At 44.5% G+C, this 24179-nt stretch overlaps 1 protein-coding gene across 1 annotated transcript in view; it reads right to left on the bottom strand.

Moving 5' to 3' along the window:
• The window catches only part of LIN52 (lin-52 DREAM MuvB core complex component), a gene marked incomplete at its 5' end in the record, with an annotated part of 60098 nt that extends 40039 nt beyond the window's left edge, over positions 1-20059 (bottom strand). Inside the window, 4 exon segments of the mRNA XM_073610762.1 lie at positions 5706-5789; positions 9430-9496; positions 11505-11542; positions 19985-20059. Coding sequence (XP_073466863.1) covers positions 5706-5789; positions 9430-9496; positions 11505-11542; positions 19985-20059 — 264 coding nt within the window.
• Positions 20060-24179: the final 4120 nt, after the last annotated feature.

Genomic DNA, 24179 nt, shown 5'->3' with positions numbered 1-24179 from the left:
GTGGAAGAAGGTGCTCTGGTCAGATGAGACCAAAATTTAACTTTTGGCCTAAAAGCAAAACCCTATGTGTGGACGAAAACTAACATTGCACATCACTCTGAACACACCATCCCCACTGTGAAACATGGCAGTGGCAGCATCATGTTGTGGGGATGCTTTTCTTCAGCAGGGACAGGGAAGCTGGTCAGAGTTGATGGGAAGATGGATGGAGCCAAATACAGGGCAATCTTAGAAGAAAACCTGTTAGAGTCTGCAAAAGACTTGAGACTGGGGCAGAGGTTCACCTTCCAGCAGGACAACGACCCCTCCTAAAAATGACATGTAAACTCAAGCAGGTGTAGCTAATCACCTTCTCAAATGGCACACAAATGGTCCAGTTAAAGTCCAGACCCAAAACAATTGAGAATCTGTGGCAAGACTTGAAAATTGCTGTTCACAGACACTCTCCATCCAATCTGACAGAACTTGAGCTATTTTGTAAAGAAGAATGGGCAAAAACGTCACTCTAGATGTGCAAAGCTGGTAGAGACATCCCCAAAAAAGACTTGCAACTGTAATTGCAGTGAAAGGCGGTTCTACAAAGCATTGACTCGGGGGGGGGGGGGGGGGAGAGAGGTTGTGCTGAATACAAATGCATGCCACACTTTTCACTTATTTGTAAAAAAAAAAATTTGAAAAATTTGCCTTCCACTTCACAATTATGTGCCACTTTGTGTTGGTCTCCCACATAAAATACATTTACGTTTTTGGTTGCAAGATGACAATGTGGAAAATTTCAAGGGGTATGAATACTTTTTTCACGGCACCGTATATGTATAACTACACTACTTGTACAGGTAACGCTGGCTCTTCTGTAAGGCTGGTGTCAAATAATTCTTTGATACACTAATGCCTTATCAAGTTTTGGATTTGAGTTGTATACAATAGATTTTCTGCACCTTTACTGGAGGTATAACTGTGCAAATTTAAATAACGTGGCATTACCATTTTAGAATGATTTTTTATGTTTGAAATATTTCATCATTTGTAAATCTACAGACAGTGCTGTGAGTTGTGCGCGTGCATGTATTAGAGCAATGGGTGTCTGCTGCCCCCTGAGGTCAGTATAAGAACTGCCGTCCTGTTGCATTTCTAGGATAAGAAGCAAAATATATTATAATTAATATATATATATATATATATATATATATATATATATATATATATATATATATATATATATATATATATATATATATATATATATATATAATTTTTTTTTTTTTTCCAATTAAAAGCAGGAGGATACACATATTGCCGTTTGAGCTACTGAGAAACGGTGCTGAGAAAGTGCTGGAACCCCTTTAAGAGGACCATCAGGAAGGAAAAAAAAAAAAAAAAAGAAAAAAAAAAAAAAGAAGGTCAGTCTTTCTATTGGAAGAAATGACTGCACTAATTTAAGGCGTTTGTTAACCCCCAAAAAATAAAAAAAGATCCTGTTCCCTTAATGCATGTTATACAGCACAGTGCTTGTGCTGTGTATTTTGGCCCCCTGTATCACCTATAATACCTGACTAATCCTGCCAGTTTCCCTCTGTACGCCGACTCCAATATATCAGGGCTGCCGAGCTCTGACACCGGAGCCAGCGTACATGCCTCCGTCATCCGCAGCCTGCTCTGCGTCTCCTGTGTACTCCCCCCCCCCTCTGCCCGACAGCTCCAGTGTGTATCCAGCTTTACTCTTTAAATATGCCTTCCATGCACCATGGTGCAATTTGCGGTAGACTTTCTAGCTTTTGACAGTGTGGAAAATATCGGACTACTTAAGACCTGAGCCGCAACAGCCATGTCATTAAGGTCGGGTTCACATATGTGCGCCCACGGTTCACAGCATGGGGTCCGGTGCGTTTCTGTACACCGGCTTCAGGTGCGATTCAGGTTCGACTTTTTTCCTGAATTTGCACCTGAACTGGACCCAAAGACGCACACAGGACCCTTCTGCAATCCAGGCCGCGGCCGTCCCAGACCTGTGTGAACCAGCTCCATTGAGAGCCGGTCACACTCGCCTGTCATGTGACTTGGATTTAGGGAAACCTGCATCCAAAGCGCATATATGTGAACCCAGTCTAAAGCCAGCAAGGTGCAAAACTGGTTCATGGGATAGTAGATATGGTTGATATGGGGGAGCCCCTTGGTAAATAACAATCATTTGTTATGCCAAACATTATGGGGTTGATTTACTAATACTGGAGAGTGCAAAATCTGGTGCAGCTCTGCATGGTATCCAATCAGCTTCCAGTTTTTTTTTTTGCAAAGCTTAATTGAACAAGCTGAAGTTAGAAGCTGATTGGCTACCATGCACAGCTGCACCAGATTTTCCCCTTTCCAGTTTTAGTAAATCAATCCCTGCGAGTCCACAATTTTGAAGACAATTCTTTATTGGATAGAAACATCAATATAAAAATGAAGCAGAAAGGGAAAAAAAAAAATATACAATATAATAAATATATATCTATATATCTCCTTTTTTTTTTTTTGGCACCGCAAAAATCCCCTCAATTTTTTCCTTTATGCTTCACTAATACTTAGAGCCCTTTCACACCGATCTGCCCACAGCGTCGGCGGTAAAACTACGCTATTTTTAGTGGTGTTTTACCGTCGGATTAGCGGTGCATTTCGGCCACTAGCGGGGCGCTTTTCCCCCCCGCTAGCGGCCGAGAAAGGGTTAAAACCGCCTGCAATATCGGCGTTTTTCCGGCGGTATCCCAGCGCTGCCCCATTGATTTCAATGTGGAGGAGCGGTAAACACTGCGCTTCTTCACCGCTCCAAAGAAGCTGCTGGCAGGACTTTTCCTGACGTCCTGCCAGCGCAGCGCTCCGGTGTGAAAGCCCTCGGGCTTTCACACTGGAGACAATGCTGCAGCTGTTTGAGGGCGGACTGCAGGCGCTATTTTTAACGCTAAAGCGCCTGCAAAATGCCCTCGGTGTGAAAGGGGTCTTAGGGACGAGGTGCCTTTTCATTGGGTGTTGTACCATGAACCAGACCTATGCTTTTTCATCAATAAAAAAATATTTACGCTAAAATCAAAATGAACACAGTTTATCTAAAAACAAACAATCTATAAAGCACGCAGTCACACATGGCGGCAGAAATATTCAAATATGGGGATAATTTTATTGGTCTGGAGCTGCTAATTTTGCACGTATTGGACATAGACATGCAGCACAGCATTCCAATATGTGGCCTAAAGGAGTTGTAAATTCTCAAGGTTTTTCACCTTAACGCATTAAGGTGAAAAACCTTCTGTGCTGCAGCTGCCCGCAGAGCCCCCCTTTTTCTTACCTGAACCCGATCGTTCCAGCGACAAGAACGAGCCCAGCAGCTCCAGCCACTGTCTCAGGTCCTCATTGGATAGACTGATAGCAGCGGGAGCCATTGGCTCCCGCTGCTGTCAAATACAGTGACATGGGAGCCGAGTCCTGCTGTCTGTGTCAATGGACACAGCAGCAGGACTAGGGAGCGTGTGCCTGTACAAGTGCCCCCATAGAGTTTGGCAATCCGTGGGGGCACTCGAAGAGGAGGAGCCAGGTGCGCCGCCAGGGGACCCCAGAAAAGGAGGATCGGGGCCGCTCTGTGCAAAACCCTTGCACAGAGCAGATAAGGATGACATGTTTGTTATTTAAAAAAAAACAACACATTTACAAATCACTTTAAAGTGCAACTAAAGGCAAAACTGTTAATTATTAGTTTTGGATGGAGTGGAGAGGAATTAGAACACCTGTCAGCTTTTATTGCGGTCTGTGCTCCTGTTAGGGAGACTCACCCTATTTGTCATGTTTACCGTTATTAAAGGGGTTGTAAAGGTAAAATTTTTTCACCTTAATGCATTCTATGCATTAAGGTGAAAAAACTTTTGACAGTACCGCCGCCCCCAGCCCCCCCCGTTTTACTTACCTGATGCCTCGAATCTTCGCTGCTCGTCCTCGTCATCTTCATTGCAGCTCAGCCTGGTCGCTGATTGGCTGCAGTGGATGGATTGAAAGCAGCGCAGCCATTGGCTCGCGCTGCTGTCAATCACATCCGATGACGCGGCGCGGCGGGGGGCGGGGCCGAGTGATACAGCGAGCGGCTATAGCTGCCGGCTGTATCACGGGAGCGCGCCCACAAGCACTCACCACCATGCGAGGGAGCTCGCATTAAGGTGGTAAATGCTTGCGGGGAGGAGCTGAAACAGCCGCCGAGGGACCCCAGAAGACCAGGTTCGGGGCCACTCTGTGCAGAACGAGCTGCACAGTGAAGGTAAGTATAACATGTTTGTTATTTAAAAAAAAAAAAAAAAAAAAAATACCTTTACAACCCCTTTAACCGATTCCCGACCGGCGCATGCCGATGTACGTCGGCAGAATGGCACGGCTGGGCAAATCGGCGTACCTGTACGTCCCTTTAAATTTGCCACCGTGCCATTGCGCGCACGCACGCCACCTTGTGAGTCGGCTCGTGGGTCCCGCAGACTCGATCGCCACGGAGATACCCGCGTTTGTCTCACGGAGAGGAAGAACGGGGAGATGCTAATGTAAGCAAGCATCTCCCTGTTCTGCCTAGTGACAGTGTCACTGATCTCTGCTCCCTGTGATCGGGAGCAGAGATCAGTGACGTGTCACACGTAGCCACGCCCCCCCACAGTTAGAATCACTCCCCAGGCCATACTTAACCCTTACACTGCCCCCTAGTGGTTAACCCCTTCACTGCCAGTGTCATTTACACAGGAATCAGTGCATTTGTATAGCACTGATTGCTTTATAAATGACAATGGTCCCAAAAATGTGTCAAAAATGTCCGATGTGTCAGCCATAATTTCACAGTCATGATTAAAAAAAAAAAAAAAAAAAAAAAAAAAAAAAAAAATTATTAATAAAATGCCATAAAAACTATCCCCTATTTTGTAAACCAATCGATAAACGCTTATTGCGATTTTTTTTTACCAAAAATATGTAGAAGAATACGTATCGGCCTAAACTGAGGAAAACAAATGTTTTTTTTAAATATATTTTTTATAGCAAAATGTAAAAAATAATGTGTTTTTTTTTCAAAATTCTCGCTTTTTTTTGTTTATAGCGCAAAAAATAAAAACCTCAGGGGTGATCAAATACCACCAAAAGTAAGCTCTATTTGTGGGAAAAAAAGGACGTCAATTTTGTTTGGGAGCCACGTCGCACGACCGCGCAATTGTCCGTTAAAAAGACGCAGTGCCGAATCGCAAAAAGTGCTCTGGTCTTTGGCCAGCAAAATGGTCTGGGGCTTAAGTGGTTAAAAGTGAAAGTAAGAGAAATTGCCAAATTTTGGGTTGACACCAGAACAGTATTATTAGAGGGGAAATTTTCCAATGGGGACACTAGTTCTGGTGACAACCCAGGATTCCCTCTCTCTCTTACTTAGGTTTCTCTTACTTCCTGTTTTGGCTATGGGATGGGAAGTGAAGGGAAATCTCCCTAATGTAACACAGATGGCATAGGGGGAGATAAATAAATACAAACAAACACACACCCCACACATTATAACCCTTGCTCTATCCAAAATGGAAAAAAAAAATAAAAAAAAAAAATGAAGTATTGCCTTTACTTAAACTTTAAAAATGTCTAAAAGAATACTTAATTCTAACTCTACCTGCATATCATCCTCCCTTGTTTACAACTGAACCACCACAGAAGATATGACAGGTACTTACACTCTTCTAGTCCCAGCTGATAAGCCAAATTCTGAAGCCCACGCACCTTCTCCATGAGATTAGTGATGGTTAGACTACCCAATTCTGGAGAGAAACAAAAAAGAAAAAAAACTTGTTATTACCAGATAACTCATTTTAAAGGAATCCTCCAGGACAGTTAACAAGAGTCGGCTCAGCCTACCTGCAGGAAATACAAGAGACCGAGTTTAAAAGACTCCTGGGAGCCTAGGACCTCAGTTCTTTGTAAGAAGACAACCAAAAACCTGAAGTACTAAACAAAACCTAAAGAAACATGTGCAAGAACTAAACCACCCTGGGAGGATTTCTAGAAAAGGATTTACCAGGTATTAACCAAAATCCAGCATCCTTCAGGGCGGTTCGCAAGAAGAAACAAACAAGATCTTACCTAAGATGAAACCACCACTTGAAGTACCTTCCTCAAAAAAGTCTGGTCTTGACTAGGCCTTAGTTGGGACTGTTGAAGAAATCCAACATTGGTGCTTTTGACGTACTGTAGTATGCATCTCTTCTCTTTAGATTTCTCATAAGGTCACCAATAACCAAACCTCGAGTGGATGGCACTTTAAGTGTCCCTAAATCCACATAATTAACCCCTTCACGTTGGCGGTATGCATATATGCGGCCTTTCATTAGGTGGGCTTGTACGCTGATATACCAGAATGTAAACAGAGCCGTTCTGAGAGCCTGAACCCTGTGCGGCACAGTTACCGGTGGATAATGAATGATCTAACCAAGGCCCAAAAGTGCTGAATTTTATCACACATCCAGAATATGCAGAGGAATATATCTTCCGATTTTTGACATCTCCAGCAGACGTTTGTTGCCTGGGGATAGATTTTCTGCAGTACTGATGGCAGCCTATACCAGCGTACCAAAATCCTCTACAACTCTCCACCTTTTGACAAAAGTCCTTATATTGTTTTCACAGAATGCAGCACGTTCCCTAAGTGGGGAGAGGGTTCTGTCAGTCATTCATCCGCTCCCCCCACCCCCATTCACAGAACGTGTTACATGAAAGGATTTTTGTCAACGGAGGTGAGGACAGAAAGGGGAGGGGGCCCCAAAGACCTTTAATGTTAAACTTGCGACAATTGGCCTATGCAGCGCTGGAGATTCCACACCACGAAGAGACCTCAATAGCAGAAAGCAGGACATGGGATACTCTTCATTACAGGTAAGTTATATGACAGAAGCTGTAGGCTTCAGCTTTGAATGGATCTTATTACCTGCTTCCTACCCTGTAGTAGGGTGATAATATCTTTCCGTAACAGTCCTTTGCACATGGATCCTAAATCTCCTCAGCCACAGAGTCTATAACAATCACCCTGCACCTGTCTGACTGGATTTTCCTAACGAACAAAATAGCTGGAGTGCAAGGGGTCAGCGTTGCATTTAGACCTCTTGGGTTCCCATAAAAAGGTCAAGTGAATAGAAAGACACCCCCGGTTCGTTCTTGTATGCAACAAAAATGTCTATCTACAGCAGGGGTCTCAAACTAGGGGCCCTCCAGCTGTTGCAAAACTACAAGTCCCATGAGGCATTGCAAGGCTAACAGTTACAAGCATGGCTCCCATAGGCAGAGGCATGATGGGACTTGTAGTTTTGCAACAGCTGGAGGGCCGCCAGTTTGAGACCCCTGATCTACAGGGTTCCTAATCTAGATGCCAGCAAATGAAAGGTCTGCTGATAAAGTTGATAAAGTTTCCATTCCCCTTGTTTGAAGGGAGACCTGCTCAGGATGTCTACTGTGGAACCGTCTGTCCATCTTATATTGTGGAGATAGGAGCCAAGTTCATCTCTGCCCATTGAAGGAGGGGAAGGGCTGTCCTCTTCAGAACCTCAGGCGTTGGTTCCTGGCGATTCAAATGGTGATGTCAGATAGATTCAAGACATGTTTTATCACAACACTGGACCTGAAGGGGTGGAGGGCTTTTCTGACTACCTGGAGCTCCCTTACATTCAGGCTGGGGTCACACTGTGTGCGGACGCGGCTCACAGCAGGGGTCCAGTGCCTCCCTGTTCTCGGTTTTAGGGAAAAAAAATCAGGCCCAAATTCAGACCTAAAACAGAGCCAAAAACACACAGGACCCTTGTGCCATGCACTCCGCAACTGCCCTGGATATACGTGAAGCAGCTCCATTGAGGGCCGGTCATGCTAACTGGATGCGGGGAAATCTGCATCCAATTTGCACCAGTGTGAAACCAGCCTCAAAGTTCTGGAAAGAGAGATAAGGGGCCATTTTCCCTGCCAAAATCTTCCCCCAGATGGGCTCCGCAGGTGATGATGTCAATTATAACTGTGGCCTGAACTGGGCATGGCCACAATCTCTCTTGTGATGTGAGAGGCCATTTCTGGGATTCTTTTACCTAGAAAGAAAGGCTCACCAGGTCTTTCAGCAAACCAACCCACAACACCTAGGAACAAAACATCCCCGGAAAAGGAGAGGAGAGGTACATGTCCTACTCACTGCTGGGAAACTGCTGCCCTACTCGGCAAATACTGCAACTTTGTCTTCCATGGCTCTAATACCTGAAGCTGGGCTCATGGGTATGAGAACAAACTAAATCAGCAGAAAGTGTGTGTTTGAAGGAGGCAGGAAACACAAGAACTGAGGTCCACAACTCTTTTGTGAACCAACCTGGAGGATAATTAAAGAAAAATACAATATAAAAAAGGAGTAAACTGACTACACCCCTAGTCAGACTGAACTATACTAGATTACTAAAAGTATTGGGACGCCTGCCTTTACACGCACATGATCTTTAATGGGATCCCAGTCTTAGTCCGTAGGGTTCAGTGTGGAGTTGGCTCCATATATAAAACATATATAACAGCTCCAACTGGGAAGGCTGTCCACAAGGTTTAAGAGTGTCTATGATGTTGTTGGACCATTTTTCCAGAAGCGCATTTGTGAGGTCAGGCACTGATGGACAGCAAGGCCTGGCTCGCAGTCTCCACTCCAATTCATCCCAAAGGTGTTCTACAGGGTTGAGGTCAGGACTCTGTGCAGGACAGTCAAGTTCCTACACCCCCAACTCGTTCATCCATGTCTTTATGGACCTTGCTTTGTTCACTGGTTTAAATCATTTGGTGGAGGGGGGGGGGGTATTATGGTGTGGGGGTTGTTTCTCAGGGGTTGGGCTTAGCCCCTTAGTTCCAGTGAAGGGAACTCTTAAGACTTCAGCATACCAAGACATTTTGGACAATTTCACACTGCCAACTTTGTGGGAACAGTTTGAAGATGGCCCCTTCCTGTTCTATCATGACTGCGCACCAGTGCACAAAGCAAGGTTCATAAAGACATGGATGAGTGCGTTTGGGGTGGAGGAACTTGACTGTCCTGCACAGAGTCCTGACCTCAACCCGAGGTGAATTAGAGTGGAGACTGCAAGCCAGGCCTTCTATTTCAACATCAGTGCCTGACTTCACAAATGAGCTTCTGGAAGAATGGTCAAACATTCCCATAGACACACTCCTAAACCTTGTGGACGGCCTTCCCAGAAGAGTTGAAGCTGTTATAGCTGCAAAGGGTGGGCCAACTCAATATTGAACCCTACAGACTAAGACTGGGATGCCATTAAAGTTCATGTGTGTGTAAAGGTAGGAGTCCCAATACTTTTGGTAATATAGTATAGCGAGTGGCCAGATTCATCCACACTCTCCAAATGTGAATCAGTTTAGTTAAAATTTCTGAGAATTTACCTCTTAGCATTTCAATGTCGTCATTTTCCAACTCAGCCATCCACTTGGGCGGAGAGCTTGCAATTGGCTGGGGAAAAAGAAACACTAGTTAAAGAAAAGAAACATAAATTACGTATGTAAATGTGAAATATAATATTGCTTATCTCACAAACAGCCATTGTAACTAAACGGTCAGTAGGGGCACCTTTTCTTCTGAGAGCGCAGCACGGTGGCTAAGTGGTTAGCACTTCTGCCTAGCAGCACTAGGATCGACGGTTCGAATCCCAACCAGGGCACTACCTGCCTGGAGTTTGCATGTTCTCCCTGTGCCTGCGTGGGTTTCCTCCAGGTACTTGAGGAGCCACTGACATGCTGGGAGGTCGATTGGCTCCGGCCTAAATTGGTCCTAGTGTGTGTGTGAGAGAGAGAGTTAGGGACCTTAGACTGTAAGCTCCTTGAGGACAGGGACTGATGTAAACCTACAACAAATACAGCATCTCACAAGAGTACACCCCTCACATTTTTGTAATTATTTTATTCTATCTTTTCATGTGACAACACTGAAGAAATGACACTTTTCTACAATGTAAAGTAGTGAGTGTACAGCTTGTATAACAGTGTAAATTTGCTGTCCCCTCAAAATAACTCAACACACAGCCATTAATGTCTAAACTGCTGGCAACAAAAGTGAGTACACCCCTAAAGTGAAAACGCTTCTAACTTCTGATAACACTTCCCTGGATTTCAGTACAGCAGAAGTGCTGTCAGCCTTACCCAGTTCTCTTTTGCCGGATTACAGAACCCTTCTCTTCCATATGTCATGGAGGAGGGAGAGGAGGAGGGAGAGAGAGAGAGACAGAGAGAGAGAGACAGAGAGAGAGAGAGACAGAGACAGAGACAGAGACAGAGAGAGAGAAGGACCGATTCTGGAGATCAGTATTTAACAACAAGCAGGACTGAAAACATAAAGTTGATGTTCCAATACAGCAGAAGTGGCACTGATAGCTAAAACAGAAGTTATATCTCAATGAATCTCTTGCAGGATCAAATGTTATCTTTTTGGATTTACAGCATTTGTAGAGATAAAAAGAAGTAGGAAAATGTGCCTGTGCTGCAGAAATGTACTGAATATATTTTGTTTTACTTTGCTGAGCCATACATGTTACAAATGGTGGGCGATAACGATCACTGTTGGAAGTTATAAATGGCCATTCTGCACAAAACGTGAATCTTTAAACCTTCAGAGGACATAAGCTTTGAGACTACACAGAAAAAATGGCGACAGAGTTAAAGCGGTTGTATAGTCTTTTTTTTTAACTTTTACCTACAGGCAAGCCTATAATAAGGCTTACCTGTAGGTAAAAAAAAAAAAAAAAAAAAAAAAAAAAAAAAAAAATCTCCTAAACCTGTATGGTTTAGGAGATATTCCCCTTGCTATGAGCCGCTGACTGCAGCGGCGCATGCGCACAGGGGATTCTCGGCTGAAGGCTCGGCAACTGCCGGACCTTGCTGGGAAAGAAATCTCCCGTGCGCATGCGCGGGAGTGATGACATCGCGGCTCCAGCCACTCACAGCGCTGGAACCGTGATACCCGGAAGACACGCCGAGGCAACATGACAGCTCCCTCGGCGTGGACCAGGTAAGATACCAACGCCTCGTTCTAAGGTAAGTATTTCATAATGAGCTAGTATGCGGTGCATACTAGCTCATTATGCCTTTTGCTTTACAGGGGTAAAAAAAAAAAAAAAAAAAATTTCAGCGGGTATACAACCGCTTTAACACCAGATCCCAGCTGTCATTCTATACCTTCCGTGTGACAATCATGGATTGATCCGTTACATGGCAGGGACATCTTGTGACATCGCAATCCCCATGACAGATCTGCCATCCTGCAAGAACATCAATGTACAGATCTTACCTGGCAAGGCTACACACAAGCCCTTTCTAAATAGGCCAATGACTTCAGAGAAATAGATTTTTTTGCTCACACCTCAACTCGAGAAAGCAGTTTTTGGGCACAAGTTCACCAATCAGGTAGTTGGAAGATGACTGTACTGCACAGCAAAAAAAAAAATTAAAAAAAATGTTGTACTTACACTCTTAAATGAGGCGGCAAATTCTGCAACTCCTGGAACTGCAAGACAAAGAAATCTCCAATCAGATCCTGTAAACATCATCAACTTGATGTTAGACCACCAATGTAGTGGATGAGATGGCTTTGGGATACAGAATACAACAGTCTTTATGGAATGAACCCACTACAGAAAAGAACAACCAATACATTAAAATATTATTGTCAGCCGGCTATGCTGAAGGGTTGCAGTTCCCACAATGCAAAATGTTCTGTGGTTGGAAGAGACAGATCTTTCATCCATCTGCCCATCCTCCAATCACGAATGCATTGCATCGTGGGAACCTACAGCATGAGTGATATGAATGGAGGACGGAGGCGAAAAGGGATGGCATAGTCGGCTTTTTCTGGCGAGAGCCTGCCACAGGTGCAGCGCCAGAAATTAAAGGGTTACTAAACCCACAACAGTAAAATCAGTCAGTGCTCATAAGTTTACATACCCTGGCAGAATTTATTATGGCATTTTTCAGAGGATATGAATAACAAATCTTTTTTCACTCCTGGTTAGTGTTTGGCTGAAGCCATTATGAATCAACTGTGTTTACTCTTTTGAAATCATAACCACAACAGAAACTACCCAAATGACCCTGATCAAAAGTTTACATACCACAGTTCTTAATACCGAGTATTGCCCCCTTTAACATCAATGACAGCTTGAAGTCTTTTGTGGTATTTGTGGATGAAGCTCTTTATCTTCTCAGATGGTAAAGCTGCCCATTCCTCTTGGCATAAAGCCTCCAGTTCCTGTAAATTCTTGGGCTGTTTTGCATGAACGGCACGTTTGAGATCTCCCCAGAGTGTCTCAATGATACTGAGGTCAGGAGACTGAGATGGCCACTCCAGAACCTTCACTTTATTCTGCTGTAGCCAATGACAGGTGGACTTGGCCTTGTGTTTTGGATCATTGTCATGTTGGAATGTCCAAGTACATCCCATGCGCAGCTTCCTGGCTGATGAATACAAATGCTCCTCCAGTATTTTTTGATAACATGCTGCATTCATCTTGCCATCAATTGTAACCAAATTTCCTGTGCCTTTGTAGCTCATACATCCCCAAAACATCAGCAATCCACCTCCGTGTTTCACAGTAGGAATGGTGTACCTTTCATCATAGGCCTTGTTGACTCCTCTCCAAATGTAGTGTTTATGGTTGTGGCCAAAAAGCTCAATTTTGGTCTCATCACTCCAAATGACTTTGTGCTAGAAGGTTTGAGGCTGGTCTCTGTGCTGTTTGGCGTATTGTAAGCGGGATACTTTGTGGCATTTCTGTAGCAATGGCTTTCTTCTGGCGACTCGACTGTGCAGCCCATCTTTCTTCAAGTGCCTCCTTATTGTGCATCTTGAAAACAGCCACACCACATGTTTTCAGAGAGTCCTGTATTTTACCTGAAGTTATTTGTGGGCTTTTCTTTGCATCCTGAACAATTTTACTAGCAGTTGTGGCTAAATTTTAGTTGGTCTACCTGACCGTGGTTTGGTTTCAACAGAACTCCTTATTTTCCACTTCTTGATTAGAGTTTGAACACTGCTGATTGGCATTGTCAATTCCTAGGGTATCTTTTTATATCCCTTTCCTGTTTTTTACAGTTCAACTACCTTTTCCCGCAGATCCTTTGACCATTCTTTTGCTTTCCCCATGACTCAGAATCCAGAAACGTCAGTGCAACACTGGATGAAAGATGCAAGGGTCTGTCAGGAGTCCAGAAACTCATTGACACACACATATTTATATTATATATATATATATATATATATATATACACACACACACACACACATTATTTATATATATTTATATATTTTTATATATATATATATATATATATATATATATATATATATACACACACATATATACATATATATACACACACACACATACATACACTAATCACAAGCAGACAAATCACAGATGAGGATGGTTACCTTAAGTAGCCATTCAAGCCCCTTTGTGTCAACTTGTGTGCATGCTATCAGGCCAAAATCACCAGGGTATGTAAACTTTTGATCAGAGTAATTTGGGTAGTTTCTGTTGTCATTATGATTTAAAGAGAGTAAACACAGTTGATTGATAATAAATGGCTTCAGCCAAACACTAACCATGCGTGAAAGAAATGTTTGTCTTATCATTCATATTCTCTGAAAAATGGCCAAGAAAGCAAATTCTGCCAGGGTATGTAAACTTATGAGCACAGCTGTATATGCAGTAAAGCATGCCTGTTCTACTCACTGTGCAACCTAAGGGGTTAATCTGCTGCATTGTGTATAAAGGCTGTGTGATCTGGTCTCTCTGATCCTCCTCTTCTTTAAGGCTACTTTCACACTGGGGTGCCCGGCCTTTAGCGCAGCTCATTTTAGTGGCACTTTTCACCAAAGAAAATGGTCAAAAAAGTCCTGTTTTGCTGCGCTTTCAAATCGCTTTTAAAAGGCACTTTGGAAGCACTGCCCATTCATTGCAATGGGCAGGTCCCCAAAGATGAAGCTTGGAGAACTTTTCGCAACGTCCCGCAAGCGCACCGCAATGAACGGGAGGCGGTTTTCAGAGTCTTCTAGCACTAAAGCACCTGAAAACCGCCTCAGTGTGAAAGTAGCCTGACTCCAACCCATCTGGTTATAGAACAGAGCATTAGTAGTCGTCAGGCTGCACATGCCCAGTTTGGCTAGGAGTTTTTTTTTTTTTTTTTTTTTTAATTGGGAGGGTGCATGCGATTAGCACAGGGCCAATCAGCACTGTCCAGAGGATCAGGGGAGAGTGAAAACTCCTCCTACAAGCTTTAAGCAGAGACTGATAGAAGTCACGAGACTGCTATATACTGCTAATGAGAAAAGGTATTTAGCAGTTTATACTTACTAAAATAATTTCATTTCCATGTTCTGTGGGAGACCAGAAATAGTGAATGCAGGGTCCTGGGTTTAGTAACACTTTAACCATCGCAAAGTTAGTCTCATCTGACCATAACACCTTTATTTTATGTGGCCTCAGAATCTTCAAGGTGTGTTTAAGGTGGTCAGATGAGACTAAAATTGAATCATTTGGCCTCAAGACCAAACGATATGTCTGGCGGAAATCAGCTCACCATCCAAATAACACCATTCCTACAGTAAAGCATGGAGGTGGTAATCTCCTGTTATTGGGGGGGGGGGGGGGGGTGGAATATCCTGTTATGGGCTGTTTCTTTGCAGCAGGGACTGGAGAACTTGTCAGGATAGAAGGAAACATGTATGGGGCAAAATACCATTAAATTCTTAAAGGAAAATCTGCTGGCCTCTGCCGGAAAGCGGCCATTGGGAAGAAGGTTTACCTTCCAACATGACAATGACCCAAAGCATCAATGAGCACAAGGAGGGTGAAGGAGAAAAAGGTGAATGTCCTTGCATGGCCTAGTCAGAGCCCAGAATTAAACCCCATTGAAAATCTGCGGAATGAATTGAAGACTGCAGTCCACAAAATGGTCACCATCAAATGTAACTGAACTCGAGCAGTTCTGCAAAGAAGAGCGGGCAAATGTTGCAAAGTCTAGGTGTGCAAAGTTAGTAGAGACAAATCCCAACAGACTAAAAGGCTGGAATTAAAGCAAAACGTGGTTCACCAAAATACTGACACAAGGGGGGTGATTCTTTTTCCAACACAGCGATAAGGTTTTTGAATTTTTTTTCTGACATGTCGGTGTTATCAGTTGCACTGAGTAAATAGAGAGAGAACATTGGGGAAAGGGGCTGCAAACTTAGACCCATATATTCTGCAGATTTTTGTCTTCAGATTTACCAAAACCATGTAGTGCAAGGGCCTGCCTGATTGCATTCAAAATTGAAATTCCTAAAATTCCGTTCAACACACACACACACACACGATGGTTCCGGTGCGTGCTGGTTCACAGTTTCAGATCCGATTTTAGCCCGAATTTTGAGCTGAATTCGCACCTGAAAACAAACCAAAAGACACACAGAGTTTTTCTTCAAAACGTACCGGATCCGCTGCGGAGATGTGAACCGGCTCCATAGAGAGCCGGTCAAAATCTCCGGTCAATGGTGCGAAAATCTAATAGTGTGTACGTGGCCTTAAAGGAGTAGATGGCCGGGAAGCCCAGGACGTCATATGACGCCCGCCCAGGATGAGAGATCCCATCTGCGGACGTCATATTACTATGGGTGGGTATTGAAGTGATTAAGAAAGAAGTGAAAGGGGAGACATGAGCGACACCTTTAACCACCCCATAGCCAAAAGATGGCTACACAGCGGCTCTGTTGTTAACACTCCTTAGGGCATGCATCTGGCGTGCTCTGCGATTTCTGTGTCTTTTAGACACAGCCGATCACAGCTCGTGGTAAAGGTCCAACCACATCAGCCCTTACCGTCCAATCACAGCTGATCACAGTGACAACAGATTTGCCGGTTATGGGCAGCTTTATCCTCACGCGCTGTCAGTGTGAGGAGAGCCAGTAACCGCCAATCCTGACAGATAATCAGTGCCGGAGAAAAAAAAATTACTTATTTGCAAAATTTTATAAAAGAAACTAAGAAAAAAAAATGTTTTCCCCCACAAAACATTCTGGCTTTTATCATTTGTTTAGCAAAAAATAAAATACCCGGTGGTGATTAAATAGTACCAAAAGAAAGCTTTGTATCAAACAAATTATAAAAATGTAATTTGGGTACAGTGTAGCATGAAAGCTAAAAGCTGTAAATTGGCCTGGCCAGGAAGGGGATAAGTGCCCAGTAAGCAAGTGGTTAAACTGATGGTAAAGGATATTTGTTATTTTAAAAATAAACAAACATGTTATACTTTCCTACTCTGTGTAGTTTTTCAGAGCAGCCTCTACCTCCTCTTTTCCAGGTCCCCCGTCAGCTCTCCTGGCTCCTGTTCCCCTGAAGCCGCTTGCATGTGCTCGCTCCCGAGCTGCCTCTGTGTTGTCCATAGATTACCCCCCCACTCCCTCCCTTCTCATTGGCTCCTACTGCTGCTGTCTGAGGCCAATGAGGTGGGAGAGAGCAGAGAGAGACACTGCTTTTGTGCACATCACTGGACGGAGATCGGACTCGGGAAAGTATAAGGGGAAGGCAGGGATCTACCTGCAGAAGGTTTGCACTCCTGTGACCTGTTTTCAGCAGAGAGCGGGCTGAAGTCAGCTCTCTGCTGATGTCCCAGATATCAGTCCAGGCACCGCGTCATCTTGACCATGGAGTTGGGATCCACCTGGTGCCTGGACTGACACTCCGCTCAGCCTCTCAGTGAGCCACTGATGGGTCTGACATGGCCGCTTCGCCCCCTCCACAGCCCAGTGCTCCAGTGAGCGAGGAGGGAGAAGAGCAGAGAGCTGTGACTGACAGTCTGCAGCTCTCTGCTCACGGAGCTCTGAAAAACCGAGCGATCGGCATTGCCGATCTCTCGGTTCCCAGTGCAGAGGCACCGGAGGACTGATGCTGCATCCACCTAGGCAAGTATGAAACTGCAAAAAAAAAAAAAAAAAAAAAAAAAAAAAAAAAAAAAAGGAAGAAAAAAAATCCTTTACTTCTCTTTTAACCTCTGGTAAACAATGGTGCAGCTTAGAAATTGCGCTACTTCGGTGCGATTTCAAAGCCACAGATAAGCACGATTTGCACCGCTGATTTCAATGTGGCTTGCGACTTCATTTGACTAGTCTATGCAAGTCGCAATGAAATTGGAAAAAAGTAGCACAGGAACAGAAGTTGCAGCAATATATACGATTCAGTTGCCGGCAATGGGTTGCGACTTGTCATGCAATTTTGACTTGTGTGAACTTGGCTCCAACCACACGCAAATATGCGGCCTCTCAGCACCTGGTCTTTGGCGCGGAGAGGCCACATATTTGCATGAATTGCTATCACTAGAACTGTGCATGCTGCACACTCCCGGCAGTTACTAGCGCCTAAACAAAAGCTCCCGATCGCTCCTTGAGTTTGGGGGGTTCCGGATACTTGGCCACCGTGACAGCCAAACACGGCACTAATGTGATATTAAGTGCCGCCTCCAGGCGTCAAACCTCTTAAAAAGGACTCGATCTGAACAACTTGTCTTTTTCTTCTGCCACTCTTCTTTGACCTGGTTCTGCAGTACACTTGTCAAGAATTTTTTTCCTTTTGCTTTCAAAATAAATAAATAAAATGAGATAGATATATATATATATATATATATATATATATATATATATATATATATATATATATATATATATATATATATATATATATATATATATATATATATATATATATATATATATATATATAGATATATAGAGATATATAGAGATATATAGAGATATATATCTATATCTATATCTATACACATATACATACATACATACACACACACACATACATACATATATAAATAAAACGGAAAGTATTCAGACCCCCTTAAATTTTTCACTCTTTGTTATATTGCAGCCAATTGCTAAAATCATTTAAGTTCATTTTTTTCCTCATTAATGTACACATAGCGCCCCATATTGACAGAAAAACACAGAATTGTTGAAATTTTTGCAGATTTATTAAAAAAGAAAAACTGAAATATCACATGGTCCTAAGTATTCCGATCCTTTTGCTCAGTATTTAGTAGAAGCTCCTTTTGTTCTAATACAGCCATGAGTCTTTTTGGGAAAGATGTAACAAGTTTTTCACACCTGGATTTGGGGATCCTCTGCCATTCCTCCTTGCAGATCCTCTCCAGTTCTGTCAGGTTGGATGGTAAACGTTGGTGGACGGCCATTTTTAGGTCTCTCCAGAGATGCTCAATTGGGTTTAAGTCAGGGCTCTGGCTGGGCCATTCAAGAACAGTCACTGAGTTGTTGTGAAGCCACTCCTTCGTTATTTTAGCTGTGTGCTTAGGGTCATGGTCTTGTTGGAAGGTAAACTTTCGGCCCAGCCTGAGGTGCTGAGCACTCTGGAGAAGGCTTTCATCCAGGATATCCCTGTACTTGGCCGCATTCATCTTTCCCTCGATTGCAACCAGTCGTCCTGTCCCTGCAGCTGAAAAACGCCCCCACTACATGATGCTGCCACCACCATGCTTCACTGTTGGGACTGTATTGGTCAGGTGATGAGCAGTACCTGGTTTTCGCCACACATACCGCTAAGAATTAAGGCCAAAAAGTTCTATCTTGGTCTCATCAGACCAGAGAATCTTATTTCTCACCATCTTGGAGTCCTTCAGGTGTTTTTTTAGCAAACTCCATGCGGGCTTTCATGTGTCTTGCACTGAGGAGAGGCTTCTGTCGGGCCACTCTGCCATAAAGCCCCGACTGGTGGAGGGCTGCAGTGATGGTTGACTTTCTACAACTTTCTCCCATCTCCTGACTGCATCTCTGGAGCTCAGCCACAGTGATCTTTGGGTTCTTCTTTACCTCTCTCACCAAGGCTCTTCTTCCCCGATAGCTCAGTTTGGCCAGATGGCCAGCTCTAGGAAGGGTTCTGGTCATCCCGAACATCTTCCATTTAAGGATTATGGAGGCCACTGTGCTCTTAGGAACCTTAAGTGCAGCAGAAATTTTTTGGTAACCTTGGCCAGATCTGTGCCTTGCCACAATTCTGTCTCTGAGCTCTTCAGGCAGTTCCTTTGACCTTGTGATTCTCATTTGCTCTGACATGCACTGTGAGCTGTAAGGTCTTATATAGACAGGTGTGTGGCTTTCCTAATCAAGTCCAATCAGTATAATCAAACACAGCTGGACTCAAATGAAGGTGTAGAACCATCTCAAGGATGATCAGAAGAAATGGACAGCACCTGAGTTAAATATATGAGTGTCACAGCAAAGGGTCTGAATACTTAGGACCATGTGATATTTCAGTTTTTCTTTTTTAATAAATCTGCAAAAATGTCAATAATTCTGTGTTTTTCTGTCAATATGGGGTGCTGTGTGTACATTAATGAGGAAAAAAATGAACTGAATTGATTTTAGCAAATGGCTGCAATATAACAAAGAGTGAGAAATTTAAGGGGGTCTGAATACATACAGTGGGGACGGAAAGTATGTATATAATATGTGTGTGTATATATATATATATATATATATATATATATATATATATATATATATATATATATATATAAAATGTTGCAACTATTTTCTTTGACAGCTGCATCAGTTCACTATTAGCAGCGGATGAATTGCGAGTAAAAGAATAATTTCATAAACAGCACCTATGCTGCAACAGACCATTAGGAGAAAACTTGCACACAGAACTGTAACTCCATGATCTCCTGAGGTCTTCTGAATAGAGTGGCAAAGGTAACGCACTTTTCTGCTGCCGATCTCCCTGGGCATCCCTTCACCATCATACTGCTGTCCCTACAGCAATGCAACATAACAGGCAAGTGCAACATATAGTGACTATGGGGGTCTGCAAAGATGCACAAGGACCATGCCCCCCCCCACTCAAAGATTGCACAATCTGTCCTCAGCGCAGCACAAAGGGCCACTTACGTTGCTCGGGCCACAAGTCTGGTGATGCTCGGTCCAGTTTCTCGAAGCTCAGTAAAGACGTCTCCAGATCTGTTCCTGAGGATGAAGAAAAGACAATTTGGAGATGTATGTCCCAGGGTCTGTAGTCTATTAACAACAAAAATTAACATAATATAATAATAGAGCACAGATATGACTCCCCCTAAATACTAGAGAAGATATGACTCCACATCTAACAATATGAATATTAAAAAAAAGAGAGAAGATGACGCTCTACCACTAAAAATATTACATAGAGCAGACAAAATTCTCCTAATATTATTATTTTTACAGAGAGAGGAGAGGGTACTCCTTCCAATATTATTAAACTAGACAAGAGAAGAATCTTTCCCCCTGTTATCTGTACTTTATGTATGTTGATCCTTTTCTTGAGATATTGATGTGATCCCTGCAATCCCTACATTGATGTATATTGTCCCTTTTAACTAGAAACATAGAACATAGGCCACTCCCCCTATATTAATAATTTATTACAAATAAGAGATGACACTACCTAAAATTAGAATATTATTATTAAGAGAGGACACTAATAACGAAAATACCCCCCCCCCCCAAATAATGATACCCTCACCCCAATATTATTGTTATTATTACAGAGAACACATAGCACTCTCCTCCTCCAATAATATCATTATCGAAAAGAAAACCCTTCCCCCAAATAATAGTAATAAAATTACAAAGAAAAGAGGACCCCCCCACATATTGATAAAAAATACACCCATCGCCAATAATAATATTTTTTGTACACAGAAGAGACAACCTTCCCCCAATATTCCCCCTTATTACTACAGAGAAGAGATTATTACTACTACTACTGAGAAGAGAGGACACTCCCCCAATAATATTACTACAGAGAACAGATGACCCACCTCCTAATAATAATATTATTACAGAGAGGAGAAAACACTCCCGCAATAAACAGATGACCCTCGCCATGCCCAATAATAATAAAACAATATTATTACAGAGAAGAGATATCCTTCTGCCTCATAATAATAATAATATTATTATAGAGAATGGATGACAACCTACCTCCCCAAATCGATAATAAATAACTTTATTACAGAGAAGTCAGCCTAATAATAATAATAATAAAAAGAGCCGACATAATATTATAATGTCGGCTCTTTTCATTTATTATTATTATTATTATTATTAATAATAATGTTAAACAGTTTACAGAGAATTAGTGACACCCCACCCCTGCGATATTAACAGCACCCCCCCCAATATTACAACATAGATAAGACGACACCCAATTAGAATATTATTAATAATACAGGGAAGGGGCACTCCTTCCAGTAATATTATAATAGAGAGGAGACCCCCCCCCCCCTCCAAAAAAAAATAAAAAATAAATAAATAAATTATTATTTACAGAAGAGATGTCATTCCCCAAAAGATAATAATACACAGAGGGGATGACCCCCCCCCCCCAATAAACAACACACAGAGATGACCCCCCAATAAACACAGAGATGCTGCCCCCATTAAAACACACAGAGATGATCCCGCCCCCTATTAAACACACAGAGGAGATGACCCCCCCCCCAAAAAAAAATAAAAACACAGAGGAGATGACCCCCCCCCCCAAAAAAAAATAAAAACACAGAGGAGATGACCCCCAAAAAAATAAACACACAGGAGGAGATGCCCCCCCCAAAAAACAAACACACAGGAGATCCCCCCCCCCCCCCCCAAAACAAACACACAGGAGGAGATCCCCCCCCCCCAAAACAAACACACAGGAGGAGATCCCCCCCCCCCAAAACAAACACACAGGAGGAGATCCCCCCCCCAAAACAAACACACAGGAGGAGATCCCCCCCCCCAAAACAAACACACAGGAGGAGATCCCCCCCCCCAAAACAAACACACAGGAGGAGATCCCCCCCCCCCAAAACAAACACACAGGAGGAGATCCCCCCCCCCCCAAAACAAACACACAGGAGGAGATCCCCCCCCCCCAAAACAAACACACAGGAGGAGATTCCCCCCCCCCCCCAAAACAAACACACAGGAGGAGATTCCCCCCCCCCCCCCCAAAACAAACACACAGGAGGAGATTCCCCCCCCCCCCCAAAACAAACACACAGGAGGAGATTCCCCCCCCCAAAACAAACACACAGGAGGAGATCCCCCCCCCCAAAACAAACACACAGGAGGAGATCCCCCCCCCCAAAACAAACACACAGGAGGAGATCCCCCCCCCAAAACAAACACACAGGAGGAGATCCCCCCCCCCCAAAACAAACACACAGGAGGAGATCCCCCCCCCCCCAAAACAAACACACAGGAGGAGATCCCCCCCCCCCAAAACAAACACACAGGAGGAGATCCCCCCCCCCCAAAACAAACACACAGGAGGAGATCCCCCCCCCCCCAAAACAAACACACAGGAGGAGATCCCCCCCCAAAACACACAGGAGGAGATCCCCCCCCCCCAAAACAAACACACAGGAGGAGATCCCCCCCCAAAACAAACACACAGGAGGAGATCCCCCCCCAAAACAAACACACAGAAGGAGATGCTCCCCCCCCAAAAACAAACACACAGGAGGAGATGCCCCCCCCCCAAAACACACAGGAGGAGATGCCCCCCCAAAAACACACAGGAGGAGATGCCCCCCCAAAAACACACAGGAGGAGATGCCCCCCCAAAAACACACAGGAGGAGATGCCCCCCCAAAAACACACAGGAGGAGATGCCCCCCCAAAAACACACAGGAGGAGATGCCCCCCCAAAAACACACAGGAGGAGATGCCCCCCCAAAAACACACAGGAGGAGATGCCCCCCCAAAAACACACAGGAGGAGATGCCCCCCCCCCAAAACAAACACACAGGAGGAGATGCCCCCCCCCCAAAACAAACACACAGGAGGAGATGCCCCCCCCAAAACAAACACACAGGAGGAGATGCCCCCCCCAAAACAAACACACAGGAGGAGATGCCCCCCCCAAAACAAACACACACACACACACAGGAGGAGATGCCCCCCCCCAAAACAAACACACACACACAGGAGGAGATGCCCCCCCCCAAAACAAACACACACACACACACACACACACACACACACACACACACACACACACACAGGAGGAGATGCCCCCCCCCCAAAACACACAGGAGGATGCCCCCCCCAAAACACACAGGAGGATGCGCCCCCCCCCCAAAACACACAGGAGGAGATGCCCCCCCCCCAAACACACAGGAGGAGATGCCCCCCCCCCAAAACACACAGGAGGAGATGCCCCCCCCCCAAACACACAGGAGGAGATGCCCCCCCCAAAACACACAGAGATGATCCCGCCCCCTATTAAACACACAGAGGAGATGACCCCCCCCCCCCAAAAAAATAAACACACAGAGGAGATGACCCCCCCAAAAAATAAACACACAGGAGGAGATGCCCCCCCCCCAAAACAAACACACAGGAGGAGATGCCCCCCCAAAACACACGGGAGGAGATGCCCCCCCCCAAAACAAACACACAGGCGGAGATGCCCCCCCCCAAAACACACAGGAGGAGATGCCCCCCCCAAAAACACACAGGAGGAGATGCCCCCCCCAAAAACACACAGGAGGAGATGCCCCCCCCAAAAACACACAGGAGGACATGCCCCCCCCAAAAACACACAGGAGGACATGCCCCCCCCAAAAACACACAGGAGGACATGCCCCCCCCAAAAACACACAGGAGGAGATGCGCCCCCCCCCCCCAAAACAAACACACACACACAGGAGGTGATGCCCCCCCAAAACAAACACAGGAGGAGATGCCCCCCCCCCAAAACACACAGGAGGATGCCCCCCCCCCCAAAACAAACACACAGGAGGAGATCCCCCCCCCCCAAAACAAACACACAGGAGGAGATCCCCCCCCCCAAAACAAACACACAGGAGGAGATCCCCCCCCCAAAACAAACACACAGGAGGAGATCCCCCCCCCAAAACAAACACACACACACAGGAGGTGATGCCCCCCCAAAACAAACACACAGGCGGAGATCCCCCCCCCAAAACAAACACACAGGAGGAGATCCCCCCCCCCAAAACAAACACACAGGAGGAGATCCCCCCCCCCCAAAACAAACACACAGGAGGAGATCCCCCCCCCCCAAAACAAACACACAGGAGGAGATCCCCCCCCC

The sequence above is a fragment of the Aquarana catesbeiana genome, linkage group LG13 (assembly GCF_042186555.1).
Source record: "Aquarana catesbeiana isolate 2022-GZ linkage group LG13, ASM4218655v1, whole genome shotgun sequence".
Taxonomy (NCBI): Eukaryota; Metazoa; Chordata; class Amphibia; order Anura; family Ranidae; genus Aquarana; species Aquarana catesbeiana.
This window is presented reverse-complemented; position numbering and strand designations above follow the sequence as displayed.